At 45.5% G+C, this 20,487-nt stretch overlaps 1 protein-coding gene across 6 annotated transcripts in view; it reads right to left on the reverse strand.

The window, feature by feature from the left end:
* srcin1a (SRC kinase signaling inhibitor 1a) overlaps window positions 1-15,887 on the reverse strand; it is a 91,484-nt gene extending 75,597 nt beyond the window's left edge. For 5 of the 6 annotated variants that reach the window (XM_031827348.1, XM_031827347.1, XM_031827346.1 and 2 more), the window contains exons 1-4: window positions 15,833-15,887; window positions 14,857-15,200; window positions 9,097-9,132; window positions 276-474 (exon numbers count right to left, since the gene is read on the reverse strand). In XM_031827348.1, coding sequence (XP_031683208.1) covers window positions 276-474; window positions 9,097-9,132; window positions 14,857-15,200; window positions 15,833-15,878 — 625 coding nt within the window. In that variant the 5' untranslated portion in view covers window positions 15,879-15,887. The remainder of the gene's footprint in view (window positions 1-275; window positions 475-9,096; window positions 9,133-14,856; window positions 15,201-15,832) is intronic. The other variant, XM_031827344.1, reaches the window with a different exon arrangement.
* Between the last annotated feature and the right edge of the window lie 4,600 nt (window positions 15,888-20,487).

Here is a 20,487-nt window from a genome sequence, read left to right on the forward strand (position 1 = left end):
ATTATTTGGTGACATGTGAATATATTTACTATAGGTTTATCTAAAAAGTATAACTGTTTTAAAGTTTCACTCTTTTTTATTTTTGTGGAATTCACTGAGGAGGATGGTCCTCCCCTTCCTCCACTGAGGAGCCTCCACTGATGTAATGTATATTCTCTGCACAGTCTTACTGTAGCAGTAGTTGGTAAAGGTTAAGACGTGATCATGTACACATCATGTATAGTTTCTGTACTGTCTGGGTCATGTCCAGCTCCAGTGTGGTGGTTGGGTCTCACCTGGGGAGCGCAGCTTGTTCTGGCTGGCCGAGCGGGACAGGGGCAGACTCTGGCGGAAGCGGTCGGTTCGGCTGAACCCCAGGGGGATGTCAGCCTCAGACATGGTCTCAGCCAGAGACTCAGCCGAGGCAAAGGACAGCTTAGCGGCCTGGTCAGCTAGCCCAGACTGGGTGGACTGGGAGTGACGTGGGCTACGACTCTGGAGGAGAGAAAGTGAGAGAGTTTGTTTGGCGAGAGGAGAGCGAGAGAGAGGCAGAAAGAATGGATTTGACAGAGAGGAGTACGGAGAAACGTGAAAGAGGTAACAAACAATAAACAGACTATAAGACAAACAAACACAATTAAGATTGGCATAATGTATCAGCATGTCAGGACCAACATTCATACAACTGATGCCATCTTTCCTCTTTCTGATTGGGTGGGATGGAATCATGTAACGGTGCCTGTTGGTTCACCAATGCTGACAGCAGAGGGATACAGCAAGGCAGAGGTCCAGAACACAACACCTTCAGAACTAAGGATCCACTGAGGACCAGTAGGTAGGAATGGGGAAGATACAAAATAACCTGGTGGGCATTGAGACCTGTTTTAATGTTTAAACGCTTATGTAAAGTTCTCTCTCCCCCTACACCTGCATCCTCTCCCTATTGGTTGGGGCCCTGCTGGCCTCTGGCCAACCTTAAATGAGTGCAGGCCAGGGCTGTCTGGATTAGACAAGGCCATGTAGATCCAGATCAGGGCTGTCACTCTGGGTTTATTCTACTGGCCTGGACCTGGCCTGGGCCCAGGCAGCATCTCTTCTTCCTCAGCTGCTCTGCTGCAGCTGCTACTAGACTGTGTTCTGGTAGGCTGCTGTGTTCTGTTCAGTGAACTGGCTCCCCTATCCCCACCGCCGGGTCTCCTCCAGCTCCCAGACTCCGTTAATGAGCTCCCAGAATGCTCGCTGACGACTGTTAGGATTGCATAGCCAGCCAGACACATCGAGCCCACGTTACATTACAGTACAGTGCCTGCGCCTCTCGCTAGTAGAAAACAACTTCTCCTCTGCTCTTTCTGTTGTTTCATCCCTCATTCTGGTTTAATAAGAATTCAGCATGTTTGTTTCCGAGGCTCTCATTCATTTTGTATTTAGGAAGGCGAGACGCAGCCTCACAGAGTGCTGTTCTCATTGACTCCCAGCAGTGCTCGCTTTGGGGTCATTCACAAATACACGCAACATGCATGCACACACACCACAGGAGGCTGTTGAGGGGAGGATGGCTCATAATGATGGAACGGCGCAAATGGAATGGCATCAAGCACATGGAAACCATGTGTTTGATGTATTAGATACCATTCCACTCCAGCCTTTACTACGAGCCTGTCCTCCCCAATTAGTGCCACCAACCTCCTGTGACACACATACAAACTCACAGACACACACATGCACGCACACATGCACTCACACACACACACACACACACACACAAACACACACACACACACACACACACACACACACACACACACACACACACACACACACACACACACACACACACACACACACACACACACACACACACACACTGTTCATACTGCAACCACAAACATTTACACAGTGTAGTCACACACACAGCCCCAAAACAGAGTTGTGGCACTTAAATGACTGCACTGTTTGAGCTAGGAAGATAAGCGTTTCGCTACACCTGCGATAAATATGTGTGTGCGACAAATCATATGTGATTTGATTTGATTTGGTGGGCAGGCAGACAGTGTCTGAGCACCCAGGGAGAGGGTGGCTCTGAACGATCGCCCCCACTGTGCTTTCTAATGGGGTCATTTATCTAAGCAACGACCACACTGAGCAGGGAGCACAACAACCCAGTCCATAGTACCACACAGCAGCACATATATTGTACACACAGAACACACAACAGACACAAACACCAGCTCCAGTGAGCCAAGCAGAGCTCCAGGGCTAAACAAAGCCAGAGCGCAGATGGATAAAACACAGCCATCAGCTTGACTCAGCACAGCAGAGCTAAAATATACATATCCTATAGAGGAGTGAGCCACATCTCTAATCACACCAATAATCAAAGGAGGCCTCTAGTGTCTCCAACATGTCAGCGAGCTGACGTCGAGCTAGCACTAGTCCCTGGAGTTTGTGTGTCTACATAACAGAGGATCTTTTCAACAAATCACACCGAACCGGGGAGACCATGCAAAATATCAAACAGAACTCAGGACGAAGTGAAGAGAGGGAAACTAGCTCCGTCTCTCTCGCACACACAGGAGAGATCTGTCAACAAACTCCAGCAACTCACCTAATGAGAATCTTTCACTTTGACTGTTGTTGGAAAAACAGGTGTGAGTCATTCTATAGTAGCTTGGAGAAACAGTAAACACTTAAGAAACAAAGGTAGATTCCCCCAGTGGAACAAAATATGTTCTCTCCATGTGTTGGAGGAAAGAAACCATATCGACTTGGTGTTGTTGCGGTAGATACTTTATGTAAAGGTGTCAAAGTGATATCCCACTGGGCACAAACATCAATTCAACGTCTATTCCACTTTGGTTCACTGTAATTCCATTGAAATGGCGTGGAAACAACGTTGATTCAACCAGAAGGTGCCCAGTGGAATAGAACACGAGGAGCGTTCCTAGAACCATTTCCTCCTGCGCGTTATCATGGGCAGATAAAATCACTCACCATCTGCTGGGAGATCAGTAATGCTATACACGCTCACTCTCTTCAGAGGAAAACAGTGATTGCACCTCTTCCACTCTTCTCTGCACCTTTTCATCGCCCCCTTCCCTCTCCCTATCACCCTATGTTGTCAATCCAGGCTTTTTCAATAGCGCTCAGTTACTGTGAGGGGCCCACAATTTTATAATACCACAGAGGAAGAAAACAAGATGATCTTACAGGAAATATAATTGAACGGAAAGGAGGACATAGCGGGCTCCAACATACCTAGGACTATGAACTGCTTTAAATCCCACAACAAACCCAATCTCTCCCGCTTTTCTCTCTCTCTCCCTCCCTCTCCGTTTCTCTTATTTTGTCTCTTATACATTTTTTCTATTTTTTATTTCACCTTCATTTAACCAGGTAGGCTAGTTGAGAACAAGTTCTGCGACCTGCCAAGATAAAGCAAAGCAGTGCGACACAAATCAAGAACAGAGTTACACATGGAATAAATAAACATACAGTCAATAACACAGGAGAAAAAAAGTCTATATACTGTGTGTAAATGAGGTAAGATAAGGCAATAAATAGGCCACGGTGGTGAAATAATTACAATTTAGCAATTAAACACTGGAGTGATAGATGTGCAGAAGATGAATGTGCAAGTAGAGATACTGGGTTGCAAAGGAGCAAAACATAAATAAAATAAAATAACAATATGGGGATGAGGTAGTTGGATGGGCTATTTACAGATGGGCTATGTGCAGGTGCAGTGATCTGTGAGCTGCTCTGACAGCTGGCGCTTAAAGTTAGTGAGGGAGATATGAGTCTCCAGCTTCAGTGATTTTTGCAATTCGTTCCAGTCATTGGCAGCAGAGAACTGTAAGGAAAGGCGGCCAAATGAGGAATTGGCTTTGGGGGTGACCAATGAAATATACCTGCTGGAGCACGTGCTACGGGTGGGTGCTGCTATGGTGACCAGTGAGCTGAGATAAGGCGGGGCTTTACCTAGCAAAGACTTATAGATGACCTGGAGCCAGTGGGTTTGGCGATGAATATGAAGCAAGAGCCAGCCAACGAGAGCATACAGGTCGCAGTGGTGGGTGGTATATGGGGCTTTGGTGACAAAACAAATGGCACTGTGATAGACTGCATCCAATTTACTGAGTAGAGTGTTGGAGGCTATTTTGTAAATGACATCGCCGAAGTCAAGGATCGGTAGGAGAGTCAGTTTTACGAGGGTATGTTTGGCAGCATGAGTGAAGGATGCTTTGTTGCGAAATAGGAAGCTAATTCTAGATTTAATTTTGGATTGGAGATGCTTAATGTGAGTCTGGAAGGAGAGTTTACAGTCTAACCAGACACCTAGGTGTTTGTAGTTGTCCACAAGTCAGAAACGTCCAGAGTACATTCCCAGAGTGGGTCACGTTTAAGGTCAGTGTAAAGGATGTGTTACTAAGCTATATGGAATTGTTGTAAGAAGGTCATACATTGAATTTTAAGACGCTTTGATGTATCAAAAAAATATCAAAATGTTTTATTTGTTGAACATTTTTATTTGGCATTACTGCTATTAGCCCATACTGTACATTGCATTACAGTGTACAAACAAATCTAAAGGAAGATTGTTCTGAAGTGTAGGTCCTATATCTGAGAGATATAAGAAAGATCAGGAAACATTATTATAAAATATATATTTTTTCACATGTATCTAACATATTATTTTTGGCACTAAACAGTCTTCATAAGTACTTCTATACATTTTTTCAACGGGTACCAGGGGACATTCAGACAAGTCTTGTGGGGCCCGTGGGCGTCGTAGAGGGAAATGACCAACATGTACGTGTTTGCGAGAGTCTCACCTTTCCACAGAGGGGTCATTACTGTTGGGATGCTACAGACAGAAGTTGGCAGATGGGCTGTACCGACTTTAGACGAGCCCCAATACGCTTACGGGGGTTGTCGAGCAAAACAAATGATTGAGTGAGAAGACCAATTTTCGGGATGTCTCATGGTCTGATCAACACCGCTCCAGCTCTGTCACCGTTCACCACAGATGCGGACGTGTTACATAGGCGGATGCAGTGGATTGAGACACATCCAATGCAAAAATAAACAGATATCTCTAGCTTAAACAGATTTTTGTAATGTCTATTTTTATTTTTATTTTATGCAAATTAGATGTCGGCGAGGGCACGGACATCAATCTTAGGTGGTTTTAACTGACTTACATCACACTCCTCACACCTCTCTCTTCTTCTGTCCTCATATTCTCTGGACTTTTCAACCACCTTTCAGTCACCTTTCCTTTTTCATACACTGAGTATACCAAACATTAGGAACACCTTACTAATATTGAGTTGCCCTCAGAACAGCCTCAATTCATTGGGGCATGGACTCTACAAGGTGTTAAAAGGGATCCACAGGGATGCTGGCCCATGTTGACTTCAATGCTTCTCACAGGTGTGTCAATTTGACTGTATGTGCTTTGGGTGGTGGACCATTCTTGATACTCAAGGGAAACTGTTGATAGTGGAAAAACCCAGCAGCGTTGCAGTTCTCGACACAAACCAGTGCGCTTGGCACCTACTACCATACCCTGTTCAAAGGCACTTTTTTGTCTTGCACATTTACCCTCTGAGTGGCACTTAGACACACTCCATGTCTCAATTGTCTCAAGGATTAAAAATCCTTCTTAAACCTGTCTCCTCCCCTTCATCTACACTGACTGAAGTGGATTTAACAAGTGAAATTAAGGGATCATAGCTTTCAACTGGATTCACCTGATCATTCTATGTCATGGAAAGAGTAGATGTTCTTAATGTTTTGTATTCTCAGTGTATGTCCTTCTTCTTTCCCTCCCTCCCTCCCTCCCTCCCCATCTCTCTCTCCCCTCCCCATCTCTCTCTCTCTCTCTCTCTCTCTCTCTCTCTCTCTCTCTCTCTCTCTCTCTCTCTCTCTCTCTCTCTCTCTCTCTCTCTCTCTCTCTCTCTCTCTCTCTCTCTCTCTCTCTCTCTCTCTCTCTCTCTCTCTCTCTCTCTCTCTCTCTCTCTCTCTCTCTCTCTCTCTCTCTCTCTCTCTCTCTCTCTCTCTCTCTCTCTCTCTCTCTCTCTCTCTCTCTCTCTGTGCCATCTTTCCCCTTCCTTTCCCACTCTGTCCCTCACACCCCTCAAGTGTCATCAGTTTTTCATCCGTCTCAAAAGTAGCTTCTCATTCCGGCTGTCTGTGTCTCTCTATGTCAACACCTCTGTTTCTGGACAGCTCTCAAAGCAGCCGAGCACCCCTCTACACCCCTCTACTCCTTCTCCTGCTGCAATCTATGTCTGTTTGTACAGCCCTGCTCTCACACACACTCGCTCTCTCCCCACACATTGTGCTATTTCACCTAACAGGGAGAGAAGAGCCTGGAAAACAAGCAAGCCTACGGCTGTTCCGCAAAAATTGGAAACAAAAATTAACCCCCTTAATAAATCCGTCTCCCTCCCTCTTACTCCTCACTTACTCTTTCCCTCTATCTCTGGCTTTCACTCACGCCGTCTATCTCTCAGCCCCCCTCCCCCCTCTCTCTCCTTGGCCGAGCTCAGTCTCTTCATAATATGGGGAGTCGTCAATGCATGGAAGAAATTGCTCTGCCAAATTGAGCTGGATTGTTCGCTGATGCGATCTGCTCGCTAGGCAGGAGAGTGAAGAAAATGGCGTACTCTGGGGAGGGGGGATGACACCTGAGATGGCTGGTAGTCTTCTTTGCCGAGGAAAAATAGAAAAGGGGCCAGGCCAGTAGAATATATACATACCAGATCTGGGTTCAAATGCATGTGTGTTTGAGTATTTGTTATTCAAATAGTTTTTTTCTGTGTATTTGAGTATTTTCAAATACACTGCCCAAACAAGTACCTTTACTTGAGAAATAATATGTTCCAATACCTGGGTTAAACGCATGGGAGTGTATTTGTGTCAGTGTATTTGAGCATTTTCAAATACTTTCCAAATGTATTTCCAAATGCATTCCAATATTCAACTGCTTGATTTAAATTAAATTTAATGTTTAAAAAAGGTTATCTGAAGATTTGTTTTGAAATTGTATTTGAACCCAGGTCTGATACATACAGCAGAATCATCTCCATCGGGCTGGATTCTACCTCTTCTTCTTATCACCTGTTCTCCTCCTTCACTTTAATTCGGTCTAATTCAGCCTGTTGAGAATGTGACTCATTCAGTAGGCTTTTAATTATATTAATCTCCAGATTTAGACACCGTGATGTCATTTAGGTGGAGGAGCGCTGGAAAAGTGGGCAAGCGTTATTAGGCCAGCACTTGATCAAGGGCGTGAAAATAAAATTTCCACAAAGTCATGGAAGTAGAAAAATGAAGAGAAAATCGAATATTGTGACAGCGATTTGATGACTGTTCAGTTGCTGCAGGCAGTCAATCCAAGAAAACCACTTGAGAAGGGTTTTTTAAAGCTTTTTGGACATTATTACGCTCCTCGTAATAATTACATAGCTCTGGGGTAGATGGGTCAGGGATCTGGATATTGATATCTGGTTGCATTTCCACCCTGTCCGGATGATATTTCAGGGAAGCGTAAACCTCAGGAGAGGCCTCTACCCACACAGATGGCAATACTTCCTGTAAGCCTCTCTGTGTAGATCCATGCTGTGCCTCAGCAGCCTCCGGACAACATCTATGAAACATAACCCTCAACACACCGTGAACCATGCCAGCTCACATAGATCCACAGCATGACACTTACACATAAACTCCATCTACTCCATGTACCTCTGTGTCGCACACAAGACAGATATACCCTCATGGATGTATCCACAGGCAAGACAGATATACCCTCACGGATGTATCCTCAGGCAAGACAGATATACCCTCACGGATGTATCCGCAGGCAAGACAGATATACCCTTACGGCTGTATCCTCAGGCAAGACAGATATACCCTCACGGATGTATCCTCAGGCAAGACAGATATACCCTCACGGATGTATCCGCAGGCAAGACAGATATACCCTCACGGATGTATCCGCAGGCAAGACAGATATACCCTCACGGATGTATCCTCAGGCAAGACAGATATACCCTCACGGATGTATCCGCAGGCAAGACAGATATACCCTCACGGATGTATCCGCAGGCAGGACAGATATACCCTCACGGATGTATCCTCAGGCAAGACAGATATACCCTCACGGATGTATCCTCAGGCAAGACAGCTATACCCTCACGGATGTATCCGCAGGCAAGACAGATATACCCTCACGGATGTATCCGCAGGCAAGACAGAGCAGAAATAATACATGCCATATTACTGTACATTTCTCCTAATTACAGAATATCTAACCCTCACGGATGTATCCGCAAAGTTACCTCAAAGCCTGTCAGTAATATCGAAGGACGTCTGAGAAATGTCAAAGTAACATTTCCACAATGCAACAAGGCACTGTAATTTCTTCTTAACGTCTCAGTTAGCCTGAGTAATACTCTAGCAAGGTCACATGGATGTTAGCCATTAGCGCTAGGCGCTAGCTGACTGACTGAGGTGGCAGTAATCCTGGGAGAATCGTTTCCTGCAGATTAAACGGAGCTTGAAGCCTTTAAGCTGCTGCTGCCGCCTGAGACTAGAGAGATGCCAACTGAGAGTCTGTGTGCCAGCGGTGCGACGGGCACGGAAACCAGGCAGAGAGAGCAATGTGCCACCGTGTCATAGTAGCCTGGGGTGGTACACACACACACACACACGCGCGCGCACACACACACACACACAAACACACACACACACACACACACGCGCACACACACAAACACACACAAACACACACACACACACACGCGCACACACACACACACACACACGCGCACACACACGCGCACACACACGCGCACACACACACACACACACACACACACACACACACACACACACACACACACACACACACACACACACACACACACACACACACGCACACACACGCACACACACACACACACACACATGCACACACACACACACAAACACACACACACACGCACACACGCGCACACACACACACACACACACAAAGACAAAAATACACACAACAAGAACACACCACATTGGATGGAGAAACCAAACTGACACAGCGACACTGTCACTTACAGCACTGACCTTAAAGCTCCAGTAGTTGGGTTGTTGCTGGGGAGAGAGAAAAGTAAAGAGAGAAGGTGTTAGACATTTACTCTCAAGTATCTGACAGCTAACAATAAAAGCAACTCTCTGAGAAATTTCATGCTGGGTGAGGGAGAGAGAGAAAAAGAGACAGAGGGAGCGATGTTGAAAGAGATGGACAGAAGAGGAGAGGTAGAGAGAGTGGCTGAAATAGGTAACCCAAAGGCCCTTGACAGTGACACACCAGCATCAAATGCTCTTAGAAGTGGCACCATTCCCAGACCAAAACATGCTAGATACACACTACCTAGCCCACTCCCCACACACACACATACCGAGCACAGACATACAGACACAAACACACACAAACACGCACTATCCCAAGCATCATGTCATTATCCTCCGTCAGAGCCGACACAGGGAATATTGACAGACCATTAAGGGAATGGTTAATACAACAAGAAGGTTACAATGTTCTTAGCATGTGGATGTGGGCAGGAGAGGGTGAGGGAGGGATCTGTTTGTGAACATAGTGTTGCAACTCAAACCAAGTAGGAACTAGTTACAGGCTGTGCCTTTTGACAGGATTAAATGAAAGAAGTTAAATTGAATGAAACAGGCCACTCTGTCAGTCGTTCAGATGTTGGCCTGTCTCCCAGACTTCTCCATCATCCATCTGCAGACAGGCCCCATCTCTTCCTCCTTTTCTCTTCCTTTTTGCTCCCTCACTCCACCTGCCTCTGTCTCTATCCATCTGATATTCTCTACCTAACCCACTACCTCTTTGCCTCTCCCTCCTCTCTTTTTGTCCTCCTCTCCCTCCCTTTGCCCTCTCTACTGTGACAGGGGAAGTTCCATTAAAACATAATAACCATGGTGTGTTATAAACCAGGCCAGGCTCCCAACGGCCTGGAAACACCTCACAATCATATGTAAATTAAAAAGATGGTGACAATTCATGAATTTTGATCCCAAATCTAAACTCTTATTCTAGTTCCTTATTCTTATCTGCAGGCAATTTCCAGTTAATTTACCAGAGTGACCGCTTTCCCTGCTGCCATATATCCACCGGCGTGAGGGTAAGACAAAATGACAGGTAGCCTAGGTTTTCTTCATTTGATTTATCATGGTCGGCTAGTTTTTCTTTCTCAGTGTTTCCTTTCGATATCGCCTCATCATATTTTATTATGGACATCAGTAAGAGTTCATTTGCAACTGATTGTTACTTTATCCTCTCCCCATCTGTCTCTCACCCAGCGTAGCAATTTAGAATAGATGAGCGACATTCATTTAACTATGAAAACCGAGGCAGCTAGCTAGCTGGAGAGCTGGTTATGGCTGGTGGGAATCCTGCCTGACCTACACGATGCCAGTCTCTCTAAGCCTAAGGTGTTCCTCCCTCTATCTCTCTCATTGACACCGTGTTAACCAGTCCTGCAGGGCCAAGCTATAGATTAAGGAGGCAGCCTGGTGTACAGGGCAGGCAGGCACACTGATACAATAGTAGCTACCTCTACACCCCATGCTGATCAATGGAGCTGAATTTTTAATGATCCGGTCCAGACTAAAGTGATGACCTGGAGAGAGTGGCAATATACCACCACAGGGCACCGGGTGGCACCGCCATGACTCCCTGCCATGGCAACACCTATACCCACAGCTTCAGACTGACCCTGTATCACCGTGTTCTGTCCACTGTATACGGTTCTCTGTTTTCCCTGTAGAACCCGGAGAGAGGGACAATGTACGCCCACAGGACAGGGGCAAAATGCCTTGCCATGGCAACAGCAACTAGCCTGTTACCAGACCTGTTTGTGACAGGAATCAGCTATACAGCGCACACATGCTTGGAACCAGGCTAAACAACTACAGCAACAGTCTGGAACTTTCTCTGGTTCTCTGAACCACATAGGTGGCTGCTGATTATATATGCAGATGAGCCTCCCTGATCAGTTCACCTTTTCTCTACATTGCAGGATGGATGGGGCATGAGCTGAAATTAAATGTTGGGATCGAGTTCATTGTAATTTCTAGCAGTGTCAGAACTGGCTAGAACGATCAGATTCAGGAAGACAGAGTGTTGCTTACACTGACGCAAAATAAATGGGAATCGGCCCAAACCCTCTGCTTCCTTTACTGGGGAGCTGAATGTTACTAACATGAAAACACATCTCTATAAGAGAATGTTGAGATGTCACTAAAGTCTACTAGAGAACACATTGAGTTAAACTCCTCTCTCTTGGCCTCTCTCATTTCTCTCTGTTCTGTAAGTGACTTCTAGTCTATTCTACTGGTTTTGTGTTGGAGGTCAGGTGAACCAAAGCTTTGTGCCTTTGTGTGTGTCGGCAGGATGGAAATGTGTGTGTGTCCATGTGGAAAGTAGGTCATGACTGGAATAGGAGGTAGGCTCTATTCACTGAGGATGGGCTGGGTTAGATTCTACCTGCTCATGTGTCAGTCAGTCAGTCATTCAGTCTAGCCTGCCTGGGCTCTATAAGGTTGCCCCTGACAACCCTGGAACTGACAGACAGACAGAGGCTCAGCGGGAGCATTTCTACAAGTGAATAACTCTCGAATGATTTTTCCCCCTCACAGACTAGTAATGTGTGAATGTTTATTGGGCATGTGCCTGTTCTGTGGACTGTGGTGTAATGAGTCTTGTTTACAGATCTACGGTCAGAGTAAACAGACTCTCTTTCTCCACCACTTCAGCCCCTGTTGTTGCTTGAACTGCACCGTGATTGGCCATCCTACAGATTGGCCTTTGAGTCATGAATACTGCTACCGTGTGATAGATAGCACAGGTCAGTGGATTCTAAGGTAGCGACAACACTACGCGTTCAGTAATACAAAGCCGTTTTGTTTACCTAGAAGTATAGTTTCTGACCAATCATAACCTTTATATACAGTATACTAATTGAAAATGAACCCCCCCTCCCTTTGCCCCTCTCTACTGTGACACATGCTAGTCTAGACCAGGGGAAGTTCCATTAAAACATAATAACCATGGTGTGTTATAAACCAGGCCAGGCTTCCAACGGTCTGGAAACACCTCACGATCATATGTAAATTAAAAAGATGGCGGCAATTCATGAATTTTGATCCCACATCTAAACTCTTGTTCTAGTGCCTTGTTCTTATCTGCAGGCAATTTCCAGATAATTTACCGGAGTGACCGGTTTCCCTGCTGCCATATATCCACCGCGTGAGGGTAAGACAAAATGACAGGTAGCCTAGGTTTTCTTCATTTGATTTATCATCGTCGGCTAGTTTTTCTTTCTCAGTGTTTCCTTTCGATATCGCCTCATCATATTTTTATTATGGACATCAGTAAGAGTTCATTTGCAACTGATTGTTACTTTATCCTCTCCCCATCTGTCTCTCACCCCGCGTAGCAATTTAGAATAGATGAGCGACATTCATTTAACTATGAAAATCGTTTTTCAAAGTGAAATGTTTGAACTGCATCGTGATTGGCCATCCTACAGATTGGCCTTTGAGTCGTGAATACTGCTACCGTGTGATAGATAGCACAGGTCAGTGGATTCTAAGGTAGCGACAACACTACGCGTTCAGTAATACAAAGCCGTTTTGTTTACCTAGAAGTATAGTTTCTGACCAATCATAACCTTTATATACAGTATACTAATTGAAAATAAATGAACCCCCCAAAAGATCCTACTCTGTGCCAAACCCCTCTCAGCATATCCAGGCGAGTCAACACTCTGCATCCACCTCCTCAGCTCCAGATTTATCGTCACCACACACCAGTCTACCATACTAGCTAATACATACAGTATAACTCCACCAGCATCCCTAGTACTAAGCTGAAACATCTTTAACCCCCCATGTAATACATACTCCTGCTGCGTTACATATTTACTACCCAATGTGTTTCAGGTCACAGATCTGCCTGCACCTCCATGCATAATTAGAGGTGAGGAACCTGGGGTTAAATGTATGCTGTTAACCCTTCATCCTCCCTCTCCCCTCCCTCTCCACCGCCACAGCATACACACACCAACTCAAAAAGAAACACACACACACACACATACACCACAACCCCAACAGCATCCCTGCCTCACTGTCCAGCGTAAACACACACACACACACGCACACACACTCACACTCACAGACTGGAGCGCCGCACTGCCTGACCTGCATGCAAAGCAGGTCTGCCAGGTCTGCCTGTGTCTCTCTCCTTTCCTCTCCTTCCTACACCCCTCCTCCACCCCCCCTCTCATTCCGTCATTCTCTCACTCAGTCAGTCTCTCTCGCTCTATTCCTCAATCTCTCACTATTATTCACATGTACCCACACACCTGTACACATACACATACATACACTCTACCACAATGCCTGCCTTACACCAGCCAAACATATGGAGCCTGTCCCCACAACAACCACAACAAACATAGACCAGCCCTGCCCCAGACCTAAACACACTCTTCCCTCACTAAACACCCCCCGTCCTCCCCCTGCTCTCACCTCCTGTCCTCTCTGCTCTCCAGTCACACCAGGCTGTCCCTTCCCTCCGTCAGGTGCAGAGGATCCTCATACCGCTTTGTCACTCTCCCTCCCTCTGGCTCTCTCTTTCTCCCCTCCCCTCCCTCTCTCTCTCCGGCACATGCGGCGGAAACTCTTTTATTTAATTCATTACAACACCAGGCGATTAACTCCTTCGCAGATGGGTGGCTGTCTCCCTCCCGCTGGCGCTGGCTAATTGACTAGCAGGCTGGTTGACTGGTTCCTCTGCTGCTCCCCTCTTTCTCTCTCTGTCTGTCCCCCTCCTCCCCCCTGTCCATGTTTCACCCAGACGATCGCATGCACAACCAGTAGATGACAAGGAATTCCAGACTTTGCTGCTCTCTCCCCTGTGCCCTGATGACGATATCCTGGCGACTTAGGATTTGTAACCGTGTCTCTCACTCTCTCACTCTCTCTCACTCTCTCTCTCTCTCTCTTGTTCTATCCCTACCTCTCTCCAGCCTGACCTTTGCAATGTGATATCATCTCTTTCCATATTAGGGAGAGGTTGCTGTGGCAACCATGGACTCCACCTTTCTCTCACCCACCCTCCCCTTTTCTCTCTCTCTCCCTCCCATTCTCCCAATGCTCTTGTGATTACTTTGGCTTTGCCTCTTTATGCACACAGACAGAGAGAGAGAGGGAGAGAGAGAGAGAGAGAGAGAGAGAGGGGGGATAGAGAGGATAGAAGAGAGAGAGAGAGAGAGAGAGAGAGAGGAGAGAGAGAGAGAGAGAGAGAGAGAGAGAGAGAGAGAGAGAGAGAGAGGAGAGAGAGAGCATTCCCATGTTGCTACTTAGGTGAGAGTGTATTGTGTGTCAGCTTCATGCTCCAGTGGGGCCGCCCTGCCCCTCTATGAGGAGGTCTACAGGCTGGGTGACTAAACTTTGTCAGTCCAGACAAACATACACACTGGGCTGTGACAGCCTGTTAAACACTGCTAACAAGGTGATGCTGGGCCATCAGACAAATCTCTCTCTCTCTCTCTGTGTGTGTGTGTGTGTCTATGTGTGTGTGTGTGTGTGTGTGTGTGTGTGTGTGTGTGTGTGTGTGTGTGTGTGTGTGTGTGTGTGTGTGTGTGTGTGTGTGTGTGTGTGTGTGTGTGCGTGTGCGTGTGCGTGTGCGTGTGCGCGTGCGTGCGTGCAAGTGCGTGCGTGTGCGTGTGTGTGCGTGTGTGTGTATGCCAATACACTATATTCATGTAAGTACCCGTAGGTAGTGTTTACCTGTTCGCGCGCGGCTCGCTCTCTGTCAGGCTGCCTCATGCTGCCATGGGAGGGTGAGGGCGAGGGGGGGTTGTGGTGCTGATGCCCGGGGTGCTGCAGCTGGGGCGGGTACTTGTTCTTCAGGTGGTCCATGAAGGCATCCCTCTTGCGCTCCATGTCCACCTTGTGCAGGTTGGTAAGGGCCTCCAGGCTCTGGGCTGCGATGACTGTGTGGCGGTGCTCCGAGGTGTGCACCAGACCCACGTTGGAGAAACGCCGCGTCCCGTTCCCCAGCGTCCGGTACTCCCGCGGGTACTCCAGGTCATCCGTCGAGATCATGTGACCGCCACCACGCTCTGAGGGATCTGAGATGGACGGAAGGAGGGATAGAGGGAGGGTGGGGGTAGCAGGTCAGGTGGAAAGTGGATCGCCACACACAGGACAGGCAGGCAGAGACAGATGTGGAGATGAATGCACACAAACATCCAGAGACACAGACAGAGGCAGTCAGACACACAGACGTCCACAGAGAGATGAACACAGAGGAGAGGAAAGTGATAAAGGAGACAGAGAGACAGAGAGAAGGAACGAGAGAGAGAGAGAAAGAGTGGGATGGGATGTTAGACTCATTGTCACCAAGACGGAACAAAACCGAACAGAACAGAACAGAACGGAAGAGAGAAAAGCGTCTCCCTGCAGGATTATTGATCTCAACTTTAGAGGGGGGGATGCTCCTGCAATAGATCAAAGAAAAGAATGGAGCAGAGTTTTCTCTGTAGGATATTCCATTTCTCTGCTCCTATTTGTCATCTGAAGTGCCTTTCATTGCTTTCTGAAGACACAGAGAGAGAAAAATTACCTCTACAAAATTGGGGAGGCAGCTGCACCACTCCCTGTGGGGGGGGGGGGGGTCGGTGACACACAAAATGGGTGACAGTGGGGATCAATGAGCTTAAAGCATGAGAACAACAGGGGTGCCATTCGCCCACTCAGTTACCTTGTTTTGGATAACAGGCCCCAGCGTTGGCTAAAAGAAGAAACATGCCCAAGGTTAATCTGTGTGTGCACAGACCATACACAAACATAAACACACACATACCTTTGACACAGTCCCACTGTCCATGTACCACCTGTGTAATGGATTATGAATGAAATACGTACAGTTGAAGTCGGAAGTTTACACACACTTAGGTTGGAGTCATTAAAGCTTGTTTTTCAACCACTCTACACATTTCTTGTTAACAATCTATAGTTTTGGCAAGTCGGTTAGGACATCTACTTTGTGCATGACACAAGTAATTATTTCCAGCAAATGTTTACAGACAGATTATTTCACTTATAATTCACTGTATCACAATTCCAGTGGGTCAGAAGTTTACATACACTAAGCTGACTGTGCCTTTAAACAGCTTGGAAAATTCCAGAAAATTATGTCATGGCTTTAGAAGCTTCTGATAGGCTAATTGACATCATTTGATTCAATTGGAGGTGTACCTGTGGATGTATTTCAAAGCCTACCTTCAAACTCAGTGTCTCTCTGCTTGACATCATGGGAAAATCAAAAGAAATCAGCCAAGACCTCAGAAAATAAATTGTAAAATGCCTCTGAAGGTACCACGTTTATCTGTACAAACAATAGTACGCAAGTATAAACACCATGGGACCACACAGCCATCATACCGCTCAGGAAGGAGACGCGTTCTGTCTCCTAGAGATGACCGTACTGTTGTTCGAAAAGTGCAAATCAATCCCAGAACAACAGCAAAGGACCTTGTGAAGATGCTGGAGGAAACAGGTACAAAAGTATCTATATCCACAGTAAAACGAGTCCTATATCGACATAAGCTGAAAGGCTGCTCAGCAAGGAAGAAGCCACTGCTCCAAAACCACCATAAAAAAGCCAGACTACGGTTTGCAATTGCACATGGGGACAAAGATCGTACTTCTTGGAGAAATGTCCTCTGGTCTGATGAAACAAAAATAGAACTGTTTGGCCATATTGACCATCGTTATGTTTGGAGGAAGGGGAGGCTTGCAAGCCGAAGAACACCATCCCATCTGTGAAGCATGGATGTGGCAGCATCATGTTGTGGGGGTGTTTTGCTGCAGGAGGGATTGGTGCACTTCACAATATAGATGGCTTCATGAGGTAGGAAAATTATGTGGATATATTGAAGCAACATCTCAAGACATCAGTCTTGAAGTTAAAGCTTGGTTGCAAATTGGTCTTCCTAATGGACAATGACCCCAAGCATCCGTCCAAAGTTGTGGCAAAATGGCTTAAGGACAACAAAGTCAAGGTATTGGAGTGGCCGTCACAGAGCCCTGACCTCAATCCCATAGAAAATGTGTGGGCAGAACTGAAAAAGTGTGTGCGAGCAAGGAGGCCTACAAACCTGACTCAGTTACACCAGCTCCGTCAGGAGGAATGAGCAATAATTCACCCAACTTATTGTGGGAGGCTTGTGGAAGGCTACCTGAAACATTTGACCCAAGTTAAACAATTTAAAGGCAATGCTACATTTCACATTCTTAAAATAAAGTGGTGATCCTAACTGGCCTAAGACAGGGAATTTTTACTAGCATTAATTGTCAGGAATTGTGAAAAACTGAGTTTAAATGTATTTGGCTAAGGTGTATGTAAACTACCGACTTCGACTGTATGTGTATGCATTTATAAAGGTTGTTATAAATCCTCATGGTTTGATATTAACATTTATATTCCACTAGCAGCAGGCTAATAGATGGTATTATACAACATCCATCATTACCCAAATGGTTCAGATACCCAAACACTTTTAAATACAACAGTTGGCAGGATCTAATTAGAATCATTCAATTCAAAACAGGTACAAAAATAAATAATTCAAAAGCAGTTAGGGAAGAAAAAAAACATTGATTAAACTAAAGGCACAGAAGAAAAAAAAAACTGTGAAAAGTAGTCAGGCTTAATTGAGCTGAATGAAGTGGAGCATCTGCACATTAAAGCCTCACCAGGGTCATTTTGATGTAGCTGAGCTGAGGGAGGGATGAAGGGAGCAGAGCAGCGTGGGGCTCCTCAAGGTAGAGGTATCAAATCAACTGATAATTACCACATAGAGCTTGGGGGGGGAAGAGAGAGAGAGAGAGAGAGAGAGAGAGAGAGAGAGAGAGAGAGAGAGAGAGAGAGAGAGAGAGAGAGAGACAGAGAGAGAGACAGAGAGGGAGGGAGGGAGGGAGGGAGGGAGGGAGGGAGGGAGGGAGGGAGGGAGGGAGGGAGGGAGGGAGGGAGGGAGGGAGGGAGGGAGGGAGGGAGGGAGGGAGGGAGGGAGGGAGGGAGGGAGGGAGGGAGCTGCCAAGGCTGTATACGACAGGTAGGGCCACCTGAGGATCAAAGGACACACAGTCTATGGATAGACAACCACTTGAAGAGAAGAGACAAGAGAGAGGAAGGGGGAGGGGAGAAAGGGAGGGAGGCCGGGCCATATGGGCTGTTCAGGTGTTAATATGACTATGTGATCCCATGTCATCAAGTAGACAAACTGTACAACCTCTCCTCTCCTGGAATCAACCTTTTCACAACCATAACCACACCCCTCTCTCTTCACCTGATAATTTCAGGTACCACGGTACCACAGCACACTGATTCTAATGATCTCTTTAAATACTCGTCCCCTTCCATAGCGCTGTGTTAGGGAGCACCGATAGACTGGGGCTGGGCAGGGGTGAGGCTAAATGGACTGACTACTTGGGTAACAGCATTAGTATTGAGCACTCTGGCGGAGATAGTTACTACAGTACATACTGCTGGATGTGTCCATTTAGCCCCCCAGATCTGTGGTGTACACTTCATTAGATGGAGGCTTATTGTGTCCTGGCCCTGACTAAGGAGCCCCATATGCATTCTAATGGCTGGTCAGGCGGGGCCCCCTAGAGAAGCATAATGATGTGCCTGAGCATCAGCCACAGTCAGCCATATTAACGGGCTGATTAGCCAGGGCCCTGAACAACCAAATGAGCTGAATATACAGTAGTACATCAATATAATCACCATCACTCAGACACTCAATCGTTCACTCACTCATCACACATCCACTAGAGTTTAGGAATCTATTATTTTGGGAGAGATACAACTGTTATAGCTTTTGTAATGGTCAAGGATGAAAAGGCTGCAAGGCATCAATACAAACCATACTAGAGATCTACTAACTAGTCATTCAGTGACACGGCTATCTACTAGAGATCTACTAACTAGTCATTCAGTTTACCTTAGCTATCTACTAGAGATCTACTAACTAGTCATTCAGTTTACCTGGCTATCTACTAGAGATCTACTAACTAGTCATTCAGTTACCTGGCTATCTACTAGAGATCTACTAACTAGTCATTCAGTTACCTGGCTATCTACTAGAGATCTACTTACTAGTCATTCAGTTTACCTGGCTATCTACTAGAGATCTACTAACTAGTCATTCAGTTTACCTGGCTATCTACTAGAGATCTACTAACTAGTCATTCAGTTACCTGGCTATCTACTAGAGATCTACTAACTAGTCATTCAGTTACCTGGCTATCTACTAGAGATCTACTAACTAGTCATTCAGTTACCTGGCTATCTACTAGAGATCTACTAACTAGTCATTCAGTTACCTGGCTATCTACTAGAGATCTACTAACTAGTCATTCAGTGTTGCAGGAATTAAATTGCTCTATGTTTTAACACCCAATTAAAATTAAACACTCTGTCAATTCATAAGGATTTGTAAGACCCTTATTTTATAGTAATGGACAGAGCCCAGTCTTAAAGTCAAACAGCAGATTTTATTCACGAGAGTACTGCCCCTTACACATTTTACCACAGTTTATAAACTGAAAATGACGTCATTAGTTTCAGCACCAACCCGTACCATCTCCGCTCTAATACAAAGGCTGTATGTTTCTCACATCGTCTTCCCTATTAAGATGATATATGACTTGAGCTTAGGACAGCTGGTGTAGATAAGCATTCTAGCCAGTCTGGCTATAAGTTCATTCATTTCTACCATGGTACAGACAGTCATTGTTCTAATTCTTGATTATATTTACACACATTATATTCAGTACTAGGATTAAAAGAAAATCCATACATATACAGTAACATAATAGTATTCTGATTAGTACATATACAGTAACATAATAGTATTCTGATTAGTCAGTCCTGATTGAAATGTATACATAATTAGTAATTATTGATAAAAATTCCCTTAACATTCAGTTACCTGGCTATCTACTAGAGATCTACTAACTAGTCATTCAGTTTACATGGCTATCTACTAGAGATCTACTAACTAGTCATTCAGTGATGTGACTATGTACTAGAGATATACTAACTAGTCATTCAGTTACCTGGCTATCTACTAGAGATCTACTAACTAGTCATTCCGTTTACATGACTATCTACTAGAGATCTACTAACTAGTCATTCAGTGATATGACTATCTACTAGAGATCTACTAACTAGTCATTCAGTTATCTGGCTATCTACTAGAGATCTACTAACTAGTCATTCCGTTTACATGACTATCTACTAGAGATCTACTAACTAGTCATTCAGTTATCTGGCTATCTACTAGAGATCTACTAACTAGTCATTCAGTTATCTGGCTATCTACTAGAGATCTACTAACTAGTCAT

The sequence above is a fragment of the Oncorhynchus kisutch genome, linkage group LG6 (assembly GCF_002021735.2).
Source record: "Oncorhynchus kisutch isolate 150728-3 linkage group LG6, Okis_V2, whole genome shotgun sequence".
In the NCBI taxonomy this organism is placed as follows: domain Eukaryota; kingdom Metazoa; phylum Chordata; class Actinopteri; order Salmoniformes; family Salmonidae; genus Oncorhynchus; species Oncorhynchus kisutch.